Raw genomic sequence first — 19,540 nt, forward strand, 5'->3', positions numbered from 1 at the left:
ACGTACAACCAGATCCTGTATGTTGTCTCCACAGGATATACATCACACTTCTCACTAAGGCAAGTCTGCAGCAGACAAAGTATTCTTTGGTGATAAAGTGTGTATGTTAGGGAGTATGTTTTTTTTCTGCATGTGTGTGTGTGAGGATGCGTGTGTGTGCTTGCATGCATGTACAGTATGTGTGTGTGGGGAGTGGGGGGGGGGCGGTGTGAGTGTGTGTGTGTGTGTGTGTGTGTGTGTGTGTGTGTGTGTGTGTGTGCGTGCGTGCGACAAGCCTGCTTGTGCTTAGTGTGTAGATGGAGATGAGGATGAAATGTACTGTAGATCACCACTCTACTCTAGCAATTCATACATAAATAAATCTCATCAAAAGATTAATTAATGAGGTTTTATGTGTTTATAAGCACATTGAATGACCTCTGTGTATGAGATGCGCTATATAAATAAACTTGACTTGACTTATGAGCTGGGTAGATGTGGCTCAAAAAATACCACAACAATGTTGTCATCTTGGACACAATGATTCTTGTATTATTCTGCGAAAACTGCTTTCAGCCGTCCCAGTTTTCCAGGGACCCAGTGCCGGGAGTGGGCACCAGAGGCTATTCACCAGACCACACTATTCCTTCTCAGCCTATGGAAGCTACATGCCAGTCAAGTTGCATATGTTCCAGTGTCCTAGGAATCGGTGACCAAAAATTTCTGGGGGGGGGACGCTGACAAAACCACGACCTATGCTAGCGCTCATAACTACAGTACACTGTATATCGTACGGTATACCAGTTTATTAGGACCTGACATGTGATAAATCATAGCAGGTTAGCGTGTCCAAGATGGTGGCACGTACGCATCGCAATGGTCCGTGTCTCTCCAGATTTTGCGAACCACCACTTGTCTATACTTTATATATATGTTGCACTTTTATGCTTTTTTTCTCTTCTGGTTAGACGCAAACCGGATTTCATTGTTTTTGTAGGTTGCTCTGCACAATGACAATAAAGTTAAATCTAATCTAGTCTAATCTAAAAGGTTATTGGCTATGTTCTACTTCCTTACATCGATCATTGCTTCTGTTAAAATCATACCTTTTCAGTCTGTCTTTTGGGTCAACCCCCACACCCACCTAAAAGCAGGGTTGTGCGATCTTACATTCCCATGGCAACAGTAACTGGATCTGTCTCAGGCTTTTAGTCGGTCCAAGGAGCAGAGGCCTCTGTGCAGACAGAGGGGGATATTTTGGGCTGTGGGAGAGGAGGACAGGTGTGCTGCGGAAGAGGACAGGTGTGCTCCGTTCCTGAGGAGTCTGAGGGAAGCCGAGTTTAAACCAGCCTCCATCAACTTCAGTTTGAGCGCTGGTTTCCGTCTCTCAGTGACAGCCATCAATCAAGCCCAAAACCAAGACACCAGCCCTATAAACTCATTTTTTTTTTGCATGCTTTGAGTTTTGTTGTCATTTGTGAGTCCCCCAAACGTAGCAGTGAAACACTAAAAAAACATTTCATCGTGTGTCCCCTTTAAGGTCTTCCTATAAAAGCTGTAATCAGAAAAGGAGAATGATGCTCCCCCCGAGAATGGGAGGTCAGTTCAGGTGTGTAAAAGTACAAAAGTGTGTTGGTCTGCACTTCAAGTCTGTAAAATGTGCTTATCCTTCTTTATTTAGCTACAGACTACAAGATAGATGATGCTTTTGTACTTGAGGAATTTTTGTCAGAGGGGCCATGTTTAGCCTCTCCAAGTGTGAAAAAAAGATAATTACACCACGTTGTTACTGTCCTAATATACAAGCTTGCTTGTTATTACCTCTGGCTCGTTAGTGCAGGAGTTAATTATTTGTTTCCGTTAACTAATTCAGCAGCATGGCTGGCTAATGACTTGCTTAACGTAAAGCCGTGCCCACTCGCTCACCACACCTCCACCCTGCCAATTACCTCTACCTCCGACAGTCCCTAAGGCCCGGAAACATATACAAGCCCACCTCCATCAGCCCCTGAGGCTCGGAAACGCAAGACGAGCCCAACCCTCGCCTCCCCCAGCGGAAACAGGTGGGAGTTTGCCGGAGGTATCAACGGTATACGTTTGCTAGCAATGTACACTATCACTTCCTACTAGCGCCTCCCGGCGTGTTTATCTGACAGAACCCTCCTACCATCTCACCCTCTCCCGGCATCCCCCTGACACCGCACCACCACGCAGCGGACCATCAGGCCAGAGCTGGCTAGGCGTTTCACGAGTGGGTGGGTGTTACTATTCCTGTGCAGGAGTGATTGGCAGCACCAAGGGCCTATCGTGCGTTAACGAGCCTCCAGGTGATCACTCTGGGGGCGGGAACAGTGGGAGGTCTGTCACTGGAGCGAAGGAAGAGGGGAATAAAAAGAAAGAATGAAAAACGAAAGGAAGAAATGAAAGAACAAATGAAGGAAAGAAAGAAAGAAAGAAAGACATGCATGGGGAAGGTGTGCCCCAGGTCCAGCAGCACACAGAGCAGACTGAGGAGATAAAGGCTTTCCTGGCTGAAGGGAGAATCAGGAGGGACAGTTTTCCCACATCAGGGAATCTAAGGTGAATCTGCGCTAGCTAACACAAACTCATGGAACACATCCATTATCCACAGCATATACACTAACGGCTAGATTTCCTTTCTCATTAGGTGAAAGTCGAATATCTCATCAAGCATTGGCAAGAAAATCCTGCTCATTAGTTGGGCTTGTTGTTATTCATTGGCATCAAAGGATAAACAATGCACCTGAAGACTAGAAATGTAAACACACATTTTGTAGTAAATTCATCAACACTTAAGCTCTAACCTCAGCTCTTCAGTGCCACAGCCCCATACAAGATCTCCATGCTGAACAATGAGCAATGCTGCATTGTGTCTAGGCCTGAGTATACTCAAGACAACAGCTACATGTATGCTTTTCCTCTCCTTCCTTGATTTCACAAAACCATGTGAATGAGAATGTCATTTCACTCTTATTGCCATTGGCTCAGGGTACAGCCAGATATAAGTCTGTCTGCCTGTCTATCTGTCTGTCTGTCTGTCTGTCTGCCTGCCTATCTGTCTGTCTGTCTGTCAAGGCTCTTTCTTAACTTGCACAGCACATATCAGCAGCTTCACATCACACGTCCATCATGCCACCTCCTCCAAGGCTGCTAAGCTATTTCAGGTTTTTCAAAGACTCTCTGAGCAGCTATGGGTTGGGATCCAAATGAAGGATAATTTTCTTGCACTCTGACAGTGCAGAATAACACCCCTCCTCTTCACTGTGCTGTGTTCATGCTGCGCTTCGTTCAGCCTTTGTCAAATGGAAGAGAACAGGAGATATAGAGTAAAAGCCCAGCTTTCATATAGTAACTTCAGCTAGTACTTTCAGTCACACCTACAGACTATAGGTCTCCTATAGATCTATATGTAACAGGTGCCGGCTAGTTAGCTGTGCTGTGGAACGTTAGTAAACCTCACTCCCCGACACTTCAAGAGCGCTGCTGGCATGAAAGCCAGTAGCCTGGGCTTTTAGCTGGATTGTTAGTGTGCTCGACTCCCGATCCCAGGTGCTGCTGTGTGCAGGTTACATATAGATGCTCAGATTATAACTATATGTTGACATTCTAACAACAATTATGAATAGGGTTATATAACCCTATTCATAATTGTTGTTAGAATATGGGTTGGGTTTGGTTTTTGATGATGTTTGGCATTTCAACAACAGTTTGAAAGACTGTAACTTGAATATCAACAAACCATCTGTTATGTCTCTTTACAAGTAAAATGTTACTGTGCTATCAACAAAGAACTCATTGCCTGAGAGATCTAAGCTGTAAAGGGTTCCACTGTATGACCAAGGACGGAACCCTCACGGCCACGGCACCATCAACAACAGCAGACAAGAAGCTGTCTCACTTTAACATCCAGCCGTTGTTCTTCGAGTGCACAAAACAGTTGGCTCATCGAGGGCCTTTTATAATTAGCTACCGTTATTTACATATAGTCATGCCACTGATGACTTTCTGTGTCCCTTCCACTGTGATGGGAATCATTTTAACAGCACTTTCCACGGCAGCACCCAACGTACTTAAGAAACTGACAATGGCTATTTTACGGCAAAACACCTGTCGTTAAAGTTTTCATAGTCACTTTGGTGTATTTCTTGAATCAACATTACCATTTGCACAACAGTTATGTGCATTTCTCAAAACAAGTACTGTACAGCAAACTGCTCCACATAGTGGATTGCCTGCAAAAGCGTGTATCTTGCTCAAAATGCTTTGTTTATGCCTCAAAAGCAAATACTTATGCCAATGAAACTGCCAATGCAATCAAAAAGACAAGTTCTGAAGCCATTGTTCATGTCAAAATAGTCAAACTGGTTTGTCTTGTTGTCAATACGACAGTTTACTCTATTGGCATTTTCTAATGAACTGCACAAGGCAGCACTATTTTCTCGCTACACAGTTACACATTATTGTGTGTGGAGAGGGTTGATTGCAAGGCAGTGGATGTTTTTTCTGTTGACAGACATCACAGTATAAAGAAAACAAAGGCTTTTACAGCATTGTGCAAATGAAAAAAAGGCCAATATACAGTAAAACACCCCTCTGTCAGAGCTGTGCACCACTGTACATAACTCTTACTGTACATCCTGGCATACATGGTCACATATGTATATTTGCTGGACAGACTATGGTATGAATGAGTTTGAACAAACAGTTTGAACAAACAGTTTTCGATAATTTCAATTCCTTAAATCAGTGTGTTATGAGCATAAAACAGTTAAAGATGGCAAGGAGCTATATGGTCTTTTAAAACCTCTTTGGCACATTAGTACAGTCATGTTATGCCGGAGAACTGATACCACAGTGTCTCACAGGGATTCTCACAGCTTACAGGAAGGCCCGAGATGAAGCCTGTTAGAAATTACCCTTTCATGAATAGGAAAACTTCCAAGATCAACATCTCGGCCTTTACTGTAAGAATATCTCTGATTTGTACTTCTCAAAGGGAAAGAGGCGGGTCTTAGTAACGGATGACGGACAGGGCCAGGAACCACTTACCTGCAGGTGCTGCTCTTCTGCATGACTTCTGCCCTGTGGTAGCCAGACAGCTTGCAGAATCCGTCATTACTGTACACTACAGGCCATTCCACGATCTGGGCATTCCCCAGGAGGAAACTGGTTTCTGGATCAAAAGCAAATAAAAACACACAAAAACACATAAATTAAAGGCTCCAACTAAGGGAGTTTTCAATTAAAGTAGCACTATGCAAGTTGTGTTACTTAAAAGGCATACGAAACACTACAAAAAACACTCAGGGTCCTATTAGCACTTCTCGAAGTTTGCTAACATGCTAATTAGTGTCTTTTGACGATACAATCACCAAAGGTTTTCTTTACTTTTTGCTATGTTTCAGCCCGGAGCACAGAATTGCATAGCGGATATCTTGGGTGGTAATGAAGAACATCAACAACACATGTGTTTATCTGTCCTGACCATACTGTACACCATCAAAATGCATTTGATGATGTTACCAGAATGAGTTGGCTCAAGCATATACCTCAGAAAGTGAAAAATTGTGGCACAGTGTTGCTTTAAACGCAACAATCTAATTTCAGATAGTGTATATGCATTTCAGAAAGCAGTTGATGAGCGTATCCGATAGAGTTTCTTGGGTATACAGTATTGGATTAAAGCATAGCTCCCTTGGCAGAGGAACAAGAAAACATCAGGCTGTTACGTGATGAATTTAATGGAATATACAGCAAAAAACCCAAGGGAGACTTTGGCAGCACTAACAACCAGACTTCTCCTCAGCAGGTATTATAAATCTAATTTGACTTAAGAGTGTCACTAAAAAATAAAATAAAAAAATAAAATGACTAAGCTAAGTATAAATCAATTTCACAGAAACAATAGAGGCTGTAAGATAGGGGGAAAGAGTATTAAAGAACATGCTTGGAACTAAATCTCTCTCTCTTTTTATGCAAAATCTAACTTTTCGTCATGGTGCATTTGAGAATGCAGTACTCATATTGCATATGTATTGTATACACGTGTATATACATATTCATGCATGCACACACACACACGCACAAACACGCGCACAGCCGCACACACACAGACACACACGCACACACACCCACACACACACGCACGTTCCACTATGCCATTGTTTGTGTGGACTAACAGAGGGCACATTCCTCCAGAGCATCCCCAAAGCCAAGAGACGGATGTAATTGCCGCCTTAACTGAATCTAATAAAAAAAACATCTCCTCATAGCACTGAAGATGGTCCAGGTGCAGCTGCAAGAGAGAGAGGGAAACACACACACACACACACACACACACACACACACACACACACACACCACAGCTCCGTCCACCCCTGGCCTGCCCAAACCTCTGATTAGCAGCTGTGGCCCGATCCTCTGAGGCGCCATGCCTATTATATCACGAGCACGTTAGGGGGACGAAAAAAAAAAAGTCCTGTTACTTTCGCCACCAGCCTCCACTAACCAATCCCCACTGACGCAGTCAGGAGTCAGCTGTATAAAAATATGTGGATAAAAATAGCCAGACAAAAGAGGACAACATGGCACAGCTTTGGAAACAAATCAGGGCACCATTTGTGGTGGGGGGGGGGGGGGTGGCTGGGCATAATAAGGAGTCTCCAGTTAGGCATAAATATCAGCTCACACACACACACACACACGCACACACACACACGTACATAGTATAACAGTATCTGCCTGTGTTTTTTCTCTGATGCTCTGGCATGTCCACACAGTGCTACAGAGGCAGACACACACACACACACACACACACACACACAAGCAGCTCGCTGACAGTGGGGTGGCGGGGTGAGGGGTGAGGGGAATGGAGCGATCAGGGAGAAAAAGAACGAGAGAGCGAGAAAAAGCTGAGTGGAAGAGAGCAAATAAGGGGCATTTGACACAGCCATTAAATGGGGGTGGCTGCAACATTCTCCGGCTGAATAGATTCTAATACTCTTGGCCTCTCTCACTCCCTCTCTCTTTCACTCCCTTAATGCTATTCTCATTCCCCTCACCCTTTTATTTCTTCCCTCTATCCATCTCTCTCTCTCTCTCTCTCTCTCTCTTATGCCCTTGTCCCTCAGTTTGTTGATCTCTAATCCTCTCATTTCCTCTCCTCTTCTGTCTATCCATCTCTTTTTTTCTCACTCGTTTCTATTTCTTACTATAACTGTTGCTCTGTCCTTCACTCCCCTCCTATCTGCCTGCCTACCTCCATCTATCCATTTCTCTCTCTCTCTTATTCTCCCAGTCCCTCTCTCTCTCTCTCTCCCTCTTACTCTGCCTATCTCTCTCTCTCTCTCCCTTGTATTCTCCCTCCCTCTCTCTCTCTCTCTCTCTCTCTCTCTCTCTCTCTCTCTCTCTCTCTCTCTCTCTCTCTCTCTCAATTCAATTCAATTCAATTCAATATAGCTTTATTGGCATGAAAGTTTCAGAAACATTATTGCCAAAGCTCAATGTACACATAAGAGGTTAAAGGAAAATAAGGACATTTACATATAATGTTTTGAATACAGTACATGGCAAATCTCTCTCTCTCTCTCTCCATCTCTCCCTCTCTCCCTCCCTCCATCCTGCTTCTTCACTACAGGCAGTGCAGACTAAAGCTGTCTGATGGGCCCTGGAGGTGCTGTCCTCCCCGGCTCTCATTACCAGGCCTTTTGCTCCACGGGCCGCGGCCTCCAGGGTCAAGGGGCCAGGAGAGTGGGAGTAGGAGTCCGGCCCCGGGGCCCCAGCGACCCAGATCCACCACCCAGAGAGAGAGAGAGAGAGAGATGGAGATGGAGATGGAGAGAGAGAAAGAGAGATAGAGAGAGAGAAAAAGAGAGAGATGGGGAGAGAAAGGGAGAGATGGAGAGAGAAAGGGACAGAGAAAGGGAGAGAGAGATGGAGAGAGAAAAAGAGAGAGATGGAGAGAGAAAGGGAGAGAGAGGTGGAGAGAGAAAGGGAGTGAGAAAAAGAGAGAGATGGAGAGAGACAGAGAGAGATGGAAAGAGACAGAAATATAGGAAGAGAGGGGAGGAGAGAGGGAGAGAGAAAGAGAAAAGAGGTGACAGTGGATACAGAGAGAGGAAGGGTGTGTGTGAGAGAGAGAGAGGTGAAAAGGAAGAGAGAGTTGGAGAGAGTGAGAGAGAGAAGAGAAGAAAGAGAGGATGACAGCAATGAGTCGTTTTGTCATGGGCTTTGTATCCTCACCCTTTTCCTTACTTTCAGCAAATCATCACTTCTCATTTATTTTCCCTCTCTCTCTCTCTCTTTTATTTTGCGAGAGTCTGTGTTATGGCGTTATATTCTCCACACACGAGCAAGCCAGAGGGCCAGCAAAGCCCAGGCACAGTAATTAGTCCTGTCAGCACACACACACTCAGAGGCGAAGGTCTTGAAGGGAGTCTTGTTCAATCTCACTCATTACAGTGAAAGGCGCCAGTGATATCCAGCATAAACTTATCAGTCATGTCTGCCGTATATACCACCATTTCATTATAGCCGTAGGGGACTTCTGCATTTACAGTAATACCTACTCAATGTGGATGTCTACTAAACTAAGTGGAGACCTGTTTTCAATATGTACAGTGCTAGTGCTTGCAGTAAGGAGCTTCGGTTAGTGTAGTGATGTGTAAGGAGATGTGAGAGAATACTTGTGTGAGGATCGTATTGACTTAAGTGCACTGTGCCCAGGGCTAAAACAGGACAGATCCTCTGCCTTGGCCATCATCAGGTCTACCGTGGATCAATGCTTAGTTCAATAACAATAGTGCATACTTCAAAGAGTCCGTCTAAGTCTACAGGCATAAGACAGTTAGCAGTGTGTACACAAACACAACTCAGGAAGGCTGGTGTGAACAGCACAGACAGACAACAAAACAGATCAGAACACCAACAATGTCTGGTTTCCCACCCAAAAAAACACAAAAACAAAACTAACACCAACACTGTCTGGTTTTCCACCAAGTAGACCACCAACAATGTCTGGTTTTCCACCCAACAAAACAGATGCTCAAACATCCACGTACGAGCAGAAAATAGACAAGGTGCGATAATAAGATCTCTAACTTCAGCATATGGGTCTTGCTGCCAAAATGGATCTGAAACACTACCTTACTGACCCTCTCTGGGTATAACAACAAAACGTCCCACCTGCCGACCGCCTCAGGCGAAGGCATCCTCCTCGCCCGCTCACAGACTTAGCATTCAAATTAGCTGCTTTTCGCACACTCAAAAACAGACGTCTCTCTCTCTCTCTCTCTCTCTCTCTCTCTCTCGTGCGCTGCCTTGCTAGTCGCTACTTCTCTGCATCTGTAACCTAAAATAACCCCAGCCAAAAGGAGACGGCTCACACATTGGTCCTGGGAGTCGGAGGGCAGGGTGTGTGTGTGTGTGTGTGTGTGTGTGTGTGTGTGTGTGTAGGTGTGTGTGTGTGTGTGTGTGTGTGTGTGTGTGTGTGTGTGTGTGTGTGTGTGTGTGTGTGTGTGTGTGTGTAGGTGTGTGTGTGTGTGTGTGTGTGTGTGTGTGTGTGTGTGTAGGTGTGTGTGTGTGTGTGTGTGTGTGTGTGTGTGTGTGTGTGTGTGTGTGTGTGTGTGTGTGTGTGTGTGTGTAGGGAAGAGGAGACAGAGACAGGGAGGGATGGAGGGATGCAGGAAGAGAGGCGAATAGCGAGCCGGCTGTGGGCACAGTCCATTCCTTCGTTCCGCTGCGATGCCATGGCGGTGGTGGGCTGGCTGGCTGGCACCAGCTTATCGCGTGCGCTGAATAGGTGGCATATTGCCTGGCATGAAAGATACAGTAACGCGTGGTGCCAAAACAAAATAAATGAACACAAAAAAATAAAAAAGGGACAACGCCAGGTCCCTTGTGGGAGGCTTATAAGACCCGTCCCTCTGCACATGGTTAATCAAAAGTGCACATGTGCGCACAGACAACAATGCACAAACACTCCTACAGTACACACCTCCAGACACACACGTCGGAGATGTTGGAGGACTCTGGAGGACATCACTGCGTCTCTCTCTCTCTCTCTCGCCTTCCCGCCTGGTGGCATCTCTGGGTGAGGGGTGTGCGGGGGAGGGGGGAGGGGGGGGGGGGGTGCGGTGTGGGTGTGATTGTGGCGCTAAGCACCGGTGCTAACCTCAGCACTAATTTCGGGTGGAAATCCAACCGTTTTGAATCCCATCTCCCCAAAACTGTCCGAGACAGTAATGAGCCAAGCTACGCCTATAACGTCCCCCCGTCCACCCGTCCCCCAAAATAAGCAACGCAAACTTGCAAGGATCAGCTCCAAATATCTATCTCCCTCAATCTTTCCTTCTCAACTCTTTCTCTCTATATGCACAGAAAGAAGGCAAGATAGTGACTGATGCACAAACATGACACACACACACACACACACACACACACACACACACACACACCAATAAAGAGAGAGACAGACACACACACTCACTCTGACTCACACAAACCCTCCTGCTCGCTCAGCTCAATTACAGCATTCCATTCGCCCCACTTCAGCATTCAAACCCATTACTCGAGCAGAAGATATGCTCTGCAAACAAATTATCTGCATATGAGCTGACTCCTGCTGACACCATATTTCAAAACAAGCAAGCGGGAACCGGCTGCAGTTTGCACATAACAGGACTTCCTGTCTGAAGTGGGGCAAATCAGAGTTTAACACCTCACCTCACCTGCAGGCTATCATGTAGTTAGTTGGTGCTGATGTTGAACTGTCAAAGAGTGTGTTTTTTAAATCCCCATCCAAACACTTGCTCTTTATTTTGTCTCACTTTGAGACAAAACAATTGTGAATGTATTGTGTTGTGGGATTTGTGATATTTGTGTTGTGTCTAGTATTTCATGTGATGCAAAAGTTGGACCATTGTTCATTTCACATACAGTATGACTGAACTTTAACTGTGAGACATAACCAGATCATTCAGTCAGAGCACAACAGATAACAAATAGCCAAATGAATCTTGTCTGAAAACAAGGTGCCGCCAGGGAGGTTTCCTCTGATGACAATTACATATCAATCATTCAAAACATTCCTCTTGTTCACTCTGCTGCCTTTAAACAGTCAAGTACTGGTGAGCCAGTGGTGTTCTCTATTGGGGAATAAAACTCGCCGGTCATTGACGCGGTATCCATAATTGATCTAGCCCAGATCTGGGCAGGTTCTAAGCCAGCTCTTTGAGACTGTATAATGACAACTAGATAGATGCTTGGAATGCAAAGGGCCTGTAGCGTTTGCATAATTATGTTTACAGACAGACAGACAGACAGACAAACAAACAATTATGTTATTAAGCAATTATGCATGTAACTTAGCAAACCCCAAATGCTGCATGAGCCTGTATAATAACATGCTGGGTTGTTTTTATGGACCATAAGGGCAGTCACAGGGAAGACATTTCAATTTGATCGACAACATGGTGCACGACCTGGGAGAAGGAGAAAGATAGACGGCCTGGACTCTAACGGAGGGAGAGATGGACAGAGTGAGAGAAAGAGGGAGAGGGAGAGAGAGAGGTTTAGCCCTCATTTACTGACCCACATGACACATGGGAGCATCAGATAAAGAGATCCTGTAAAATCATCAGATGAAACGGGACCAGAAAGATACTCCATATTCTACTTCCATCTTCACCAACGTCACGCAACATCCTGCAGCCCCTCAAATATTAAGCAAATGCACAAATTTGGTTTCATTATGCATCTCGAATGTTATTCTTTTTCTGTAAATCGCTTTGGTTAAAAGTGCCTACTATGAATAGAAGTAAATGAATCAATGTATTTGGAGTTAGTATGTTTAATTTCAATGCTACCATGCACCTAAAAACCTCTGAATGATCAGCTGAAGCACTCATCAATATCCTGCTATTTTTGGTGTTCCTAATGGCCATTTCTGCTGAGCCCCAATAAAAAGTTCCTAAAACACACCTCCTTTTTCTTTACCCTGTACATAAGGCCACCAACAACAAAGGTGATGACACAACACTTTTCCAACCAGCCTTTCAGGAGTTCAATTCCCACCCGCCCATCCTCTCTCACGTTAAACAATTTCCTCAAACAAGCTCTTCTAACAGCTCGATTCAGGTAAATGTTACAAGGGCTTGCCTTACACACTGTGGTTGTAGCTATAGCTCCCGCAAACTCCACTGAAAAAAAAAAAACGTCTATATGCTCCTCAGTTGGAGACACACAAAAAAGACCTGGAACATTTACAAAGTGAATGAAGCTCTTGGGGGCCAAGAGAGAAATGAAGAACAGGAGAGATACAGGGATAGAGAGGGATATGGAAGGAGAGAGGAAGAGAGAGAGAAATGTGGAAAGAAAAGGATGGCGATAGAGAGAGAGATACATGGGGGAATGATAGCGCGAGAGAGCGAGATAAAGAGAGAGACAGAAAGAGAGGGATAGAGATAGAGAGATATATATGTGGGGGAATGATAGAGTGAGAGAGTGAGAGAGAGAGAGAGACACGGAAAGAGAGGGATGGAGATAGAGAGAGATATACATGGGGGAATGATAGAAGGACAGAGCGAGAGAACGAGATAAAGAGAAAGACGGAAAGAGAGGGATAATGAGACGTGGAAGAAAAGAGTGAGAGTGATGGAGGGAGAGAGACAGACAGAAAGTGATGGACAGGAGAGTGAGCTCACTGAGCTGTAGAGGTGGGCAGGAGCGTTCCTCTGAAGGCCAGCGCAAACAGGAGCGAAAGAGCGAGGGAGTGGACCTTGCGAAGGGCTGGCTCTCTCCCTCCCACCCTTCCTCCCTCTCTCCCTCCCTCCCTCTCCCCATCCCTCGCTCTCTCCCGCTGTCTGACACGAGCTAACAAGAGGTGACACGCACTCGTTAGGAGCGTTCCTGCCTCTCTCCTCCTCCTCCTCCTCCTCCTCCTCCTCCTCCTCCTTCTCCTCCACCAGGCACATTCAGTTCCTCTCATTCTGTCCCCATGTTTTTCACTCCACCTCCCCCCTCCATCCCTCTCTCTCTGCCCCTCTGTTTCTCTCTTTCTCTCTCTCACTTGCTCTGTCCGTCTCCATCCTTCTCTCGGTCAGTTTGCACTGTCAGACTTGCTTATGTCTCTTGCTGCTTTTCCCCCTCTCACTCCCTTCCTTATCCTTCCTCTTCTCCTTCATTTTTCCTTCTCTCTCTCTCATTGACCTCCCTCTCTCTCTCTCTCTCTCTCTCTCTCCACCTCCATCACACTCTCTCCTTCTTTACCATCCCTGACTTTCCCTCCAGTTGGTTCTCCTCTGCCTCCTTTCATATCTGTCTAGCACTTTCTCCTCTTCATCTTGACCTCAGGAGACCTCTTCTCATTAATTCAAGCTCCGATTCAAAGTCAAATCAAACATTCAAAGTTGCTTTATTAGCAGGGCTGTTTTGACGCAGCACTGCCCAAAGAACACAAACAGCAATAAGGCAGCACATTCATTTGTGATGTCTAAGTGAGGAACATAACTGCAGTTTATCTTTTTCTTCGTCTTTTTCTGTCTCCCTCTCTCTCTCTCTCTCTATCTACAGTATATATCATCTCACTGCTCCTCCTCTCTCTTCATCTCCAGCTCTTTTTCCTTTCCCTCTCATCATCTCTGTCCTTCTCTCTCTCCCTCTCCCTCTCTTTCTCCATCTCTGTCTCTGTCTCTCCCTCTCTCCCTCTTTTGTCCCCTACCGATATGTTGCAAAAGGCTCTGCTTGCAGATGGCCGGTGGCGGGTGGGGGGTGCTAACGCAAGGCGCCTTGAGTTGCATAACCCTGAGAAAGGACCGAGATGTTCTATAGGCCGAGGGCTGACAGCCAGAGAGAGAGAGAGAGAGAGAGAGAGAGGAGGATGAAGACAAAGAGATAGTAAAGAGTAAGAAAATAATGGTCTAGCCTTCCACTTACCGCACAGACAAACAGACAGACAGACAGACATACAGACATACAGACATACAGACAGACAGACACACACACACACACACACACACACACAAATGTGACGAGTGTTCCTTCCCTGTCCTGTCTCCCTCCGCACAGCCCGTGTCCAAACACTAGGACCCAAACAAAGCCCCTCCCAGGTGGCCTAAACTCCTTCCTCAGAGAACAAGTGACCACTTCAGCATTTGCTATGCTCATTCATTTGATTGTTTGTCCATTTATCACTTTATTTGTCCAGCCAATGACAACCCATCTGCCGTCTCTTATCAAAGCACATTTGCCTTTCTCTACCTGTGGTGTCTGGATGGTCAAGGCTCAGTGAGTAATTGCGCTCTTTACGCAAGCACAAGACATGTAAATGCTGGGCATTTTCATTCATTCTAAAAAGTATCCCCATAAAAACATTTTGTACTTTTTTTTTTGCTCATCAAGGCAATTTTGTTTGCTGGCAGCTGTTTGCCTCAATTGTCAATAAGTACAGAGGAAAAGAGAGGGAAAAAATAACAAATTTAGGCGCCCTCCCCACCTTGCCAAGGCTGAAAAGTCTGAGTACAAACACAAGTGAAATTAACAATGGCCAAATGACTGGGAAGTTGTCTGTGAGGGCTTTTTTGTGTTATTATGTCCCACCAGGTGCCCCCATGTGATAAGGCTTTGTTATGCAACCAGCTGTGTATCTGTGTACTGTATGTGTGCACTGTGCACGTGTGTGGGGGGGTTAGGGTTGGGGGGGGGGGGGGGGCATGGCGTAACATCGCGCTTCCAAAACAGTTCGGCCGAGCCTCACCCACACCTGGGGAAAAGTAGGGAAAGTGTCAAATTTATCGACTCGAGGTGGGGTAGATGACTTGTAATTAGTAGGAGCAGTCTGACACTGAGAGAGAGAGAGAGAGAGAGAGAGAGAGAGAGAGAGAGAGAGAGAGAGAGAGAGAGAGAGACAGAGAGAGATGGGGAGGCAGATAGGAACTGGAAGCATCAGCACCTCCTCCTCCTCCTCCTCCTCCTCCTCCTCCTCCCCTGTTTCAAAGCCAAACATTGCACAATGACAGAGGGAACAGCCTAGGGCAAGAGAGGGCTGATAGACGTGCGTGCGCGTGTGTGTGTGTGTGTGTGTGTGTGCCTGAGAGAGAGAGAGAGAGTAGGAGCTTGGTTATGTCTTCACATGTACCACAATATGTGTGAGACAGTGTGTGTGCGTGTATGTGTGTGTGTGTGTGTGTGTGTGTGTGTGTGTGTGTGTGTGCGTGTGTTTGCGTGCATGCAGGTGCCCATGCATGCATATATGTGTACGCTTGCATGTGCATGTGCCTGAGTAGGTGCCAAAGCAATCATGCGTCTACATGTGACTGTATGCAGCACATCTGTTTAATTCAGCACGCTGTTTAAGTATGAGGCCGTGGCACACTCAGTAAAAGGGTCGTGTGTGTGTGTGTGTGGGGGGGGGGGGGGGGGGGGTGTTATGCCCCTGCAGGTCTGAGCGAGGCCACCTGGCACGCAGCGAAATGTCACTCCACAGGGCACCAGGAAGCACTGACGGGTCAAAGGGGGGGACTAAAGAACACACACACACATGTGGAACACACACACACACACACACACGCACACACACACACACACACACACACAAACATCACACACACATGCACACACACACACACACACAAACATCACACACAAACATCACACATGAGAACGCAGCACTGCACGCCTGTCCACACCTTCTCCGCACGCAGTGTGGGTGGCTTACGCCAGCTATACCACTGCCATATCGCATCAGGTCATCTGCTCAGCGTAGGCATACATGGCATGTTTGCTCAAAATGGCATGGCATGCCAACTCACTCATAAACAGAACGTAAAAAAGGAGAAAACTTAAATGTTAAAGAAGAATAAAGCAACAGACTATCATCCATTCTGCTGATTCTGGGACACATAGGCTACTACACAATCCTTTACAATTACGGCCGATGGGACAGTAAGACATTGAAGATAACCAATTCCTAGAGCCTCTCTTGCCTCGCATGATGCATACTTGAAAGAATGAATGAATTTATATGTATGTCTGCCGACCGCCGTTGTCTTATCCCAGCTGTTCAAAATATCAGATAGCTCTAGCCTAAACGTTTACAAAAGAAAAAAAAACTAGGCCTACATACAATCCTGATGGCATAATAAATGTCTGTATATCAAATGATCATCTACGACATATGAACTTTAATCAGCGACCAATAACTGCTTTGTGTTATTGTAATAACAATTCCGCACTGGTTACAGCAGCAGCGCCTCGCTGCGCTCTATGATCATGTGTGACCTCTACTGGTGAACTTAGAATAATGACCACTTGCGGAACTTCTGTCGGGGCGTGCAGTCAATGGTTTGCGATTCCAAACAGTTATTACTGTAACCAGACTACTTACACAGCCGTTCATTTACTTTATTGAAATCAAACTATATGTCTTTCAGACATTTTTAACAGACGCACTTGGATCTCTTTCTATCAAAATCGGTTTGATGGCGTTTTTGTATAGCTGCAGATCACAGCTGATGTCTACCAGCATCGCTTTATACTGAAGGTTAAAAGGCTCTCAATTAGACTATTAAATGCGCTGCCTGAGCACAAACAGTCATGCTTTTGTTACTTATGACTTATGACAAATTATTACATGTGACTTGTTGCTGCTCATTCCTTTATTTCGATATGATGTAATCATGTATTATTTCCATTGATGATTTAGCTATTTTCACAGATAGGCTAGTGAAGGGCACACGGAACTGTCTCCTTTTGGAACACTTTAGAAGAATATTTTACTGAATAAAATATGGACACATTTCTTTCCTGGCGCATGGGCTATCTGAAACTGTAACTTAAAGGCAATTCTTGTGGCGTCAATGGCCTTAGTCTAAAGCCTAATGAAGACATGCGTCGTGGCAGGTATGATTATTTTCATTATTATTATTATTATTATTATTATTATTAATGTCGTTGTTATTATTAGCCTACTATTATGAAAGGCATGATTTGTTATGAAAACTCTCCTGCGTATGGTAAACGATATATTGAAAATGTTCGAAATAGTTCAGTCTTTATTAAGCGTTATATCTCACTATCATCTGTATCTCAAACCTTGGCTGCGCTGGTTAGTGTTGCGCCAATGCTGATATTAGAACTTTGCTATATATGTAGTAAACAAAAAAAATGTATTCATGGACAGACTGGTTTGTGAAGTAATCCAAGATGCGCAATCTTGACTTAAATACATCCCATCCGCTCGTAGCTGCCAAGTTTTAAAGAACAAGATCATTCGCTAGCCAGGGTGTATCTTTTTGCTCAGAGTAAGCCACTTCTAAAGTAACAGCTTCTCGAAGCTTTGTCCTAACAACACACCACATCACGCCGCACCTGCGTATCTACATCGTTATTTTCCTCAGCACTCAAAAAAACAAGACGCATGGGAAACTTCTCAAAGGGCACAAATGTTCCTTTCCCGTAGCGCCAAATTATACAACTGCTCAACAACGTTATCACGAAAGATGCCCTCAGTCCAAACAAGAGAGATGTTGCAATATTGTGCTGCAACGCACACCTGCCCCAAGATACCACCTCCTTTCCAAATCCTCCCCAAAACACCCCCACTATATCCACCTACCTTATTCCCACCCTTCCCGTTACTTTATAACGTCTCGCAATACGATGGAAATTACTTACCACTTGATCTCCGGACAATATTTTCCAAAAAAGTGTTCTGAGGTGCCACCAGTCCTCTCTTTCCCCCGTGCATTCTGCGGGCGGGAGGCGTCGGTCAGGGTCGCACGCTTTGCGGAGGATGGTCGCAGAAGTGAAAAAGTCGGGGTGGGTATCTGTCGGTGGGATGGAGAAGCTCATGGTAACGCTGCGCCTTGCCTGGCTAGTCGGGGGACTCTGTCTGTACCACTGAGCACTGCCGAAGCTGCGAGCTGCGGGCTCCCCCGTGCGAATGCGCCTGCGCACTTGCACTGGCGCGGTTGAGCCTCGAGAAACTGACTGGCGCAGGAATCTTCGATGCGCTCGCGCTGCTGTCAGTGATGAGATAGCTGCGCGCAACAGATGCAGTATGCTTTGAGTGTTGCGTGTGTCAGGAAGCAGACATAATGCACTGATGAAGTTACTAATGTCGCACCTAGGTTCTTAGGTGGGGAATTATCACAGAATTCTTGACAAAAGTATTCTACAGATGCGCCACGTTTGATCCGTGTTGAAATACTTTAGCCAATTAGTCTAAACACTAAAGAGGCTTGGGCAGACTTTCTCACTCCACGGTGACATGCTGAAAATGGTAGAAACTGGACAACTCAACTGAAGCTGAAAGCTGTACATGTATCATCATCACTACATCTGGTGAAAGTGACACGTGAATATGGATGGTTGCATTGATTACACAGCAAGTGTTTTGGCAAAGGCTACCATCTTTCATGTGGGGGAAGTTTAACGTATTAAAAAAACATAGTGTAATAAAAACTCGACTTACTTAATAGAAATTAAACTCAGTGATGACTCAGAGCATAGACTGTATAGATATATACAGTCTATGACTCAGAGAGATATATTTTTTGTCATGGGTGGGTTTAAGTCTTCAGTCAAGGGCACACGGCCACGCTCTGACCGCACAACACTGTCACTAGATGGCACTCATCTAGCGAGGGTAGGCTATACCTCCCATAAATACCTCGGCATCTGGCTTGATGTCAAATTATACTTTGAAGTCCACAGAGATGGTCGTTTTAAAAATAAATAAAGTAAGAAAGTTGAGTTTTTATTTCCGTTTAAAGAATTGCTTTCCTGTTACTGCAAGAAAAACACTGGTCCAGTGTACTTTTCCACCAGTAGGCTATTCGATTATGGTGTGACATCATATATGTATGCATGCCTCTCTGCCTCCCTAAGAAAATGGATGTTGTTTATCACTCTGCCATGTGGTTTGTAACAGGTGCACCTTCTAGAACATCACTGTATATTGTATGGAAAGGTTCAATGGACTTCGTTGCATTTAAGAAGAACAATTCATATTTTAATCTTTATAGCAAAGGCCTTAATTAAATGTTTAAATGTTATATTTTGCAGTCTTCTGTCATTTCGCCCTAAAACTCTTGCGCTCTTCAATGTCACGAACAAAACTGGGGAAATCCGCCTTTTCATCCTTTGCACCACCTAGGCTACCTGGAACCTCAACACTCGCGCGACTTGAGCTCCTTACCCTCCTTAAATATAGGCTATTTTAAAGTGTGTTATTGGTGTCTTTGGACTGTGTCCACGTCCCATGTTGCCCATTTGTCTTTCTAAATGAACTGTCTCGATAAGGACTCCTTGGCAGAAGAGATATTGTGTTTCATTGGGACCTTCCTGGCAAAATAAAGGTTAGATAAATAAAACATAACAAAAATATTGATCCTAAATAAGATTTACATAGACATCTAATGTTATTTTACGGGGTTAATGAACTATTTTAGTGTGCTATATCCATCACGTGTGATATATCCCTTGCTGATTACTCTCTGCAACAAACTTTATATTATATCAATTTACAGCAGTTGTCTTTTGC

At 45.0% G+C, this 19,540-nt stretch overlaps 1 protein-coding gene across 1 annotated transcript in view; it reads right to left on the reverse strand.

Annotated features, from left to right (window-relative positions):
- kcnh5a (potassium voltage-gated channel, subfamily H (eag-related), member 5a) overlaps nucleotides 1-17,743 on the reverse strand; it is a 109,408-nt gene extending 91,665 nt beyond the window's left edge. The window contains exons 1-2 of the mRNA XM_062550265.1: nucleotides 17,671-17,743; nucleotides 5,050-5,173 (exon numbers count right to left, since the gene is read on the reverse strand). Coding sequence (XP_062406249.1) covers nucleotides 5,050-5,173; nucleotides 17,671-17,743 — 197 coding nt within the window. The remainder of the gene's footprint in view (nucleotides 1-5,049; nucleotides 5,174-17,670) is intronic.
- Nucleotides 17,744-19,540: the final 1,797 nt, after the last annotated feature.

This window comes from Sardina pilchardus, chromosome 12, assembly GCF_963854185.1.
Source record: "Sardina pilchardus chromosome 12, fSarPil1.1, whole genome shotgun sequence".
NCBI classification, from domain to species: domain Eukaryota; kingdom Metazoa; phylum Chordata; class Actinopteri; order Clupeiformes; family Clupeidae; genus Sardina; species Sardina pilchardus.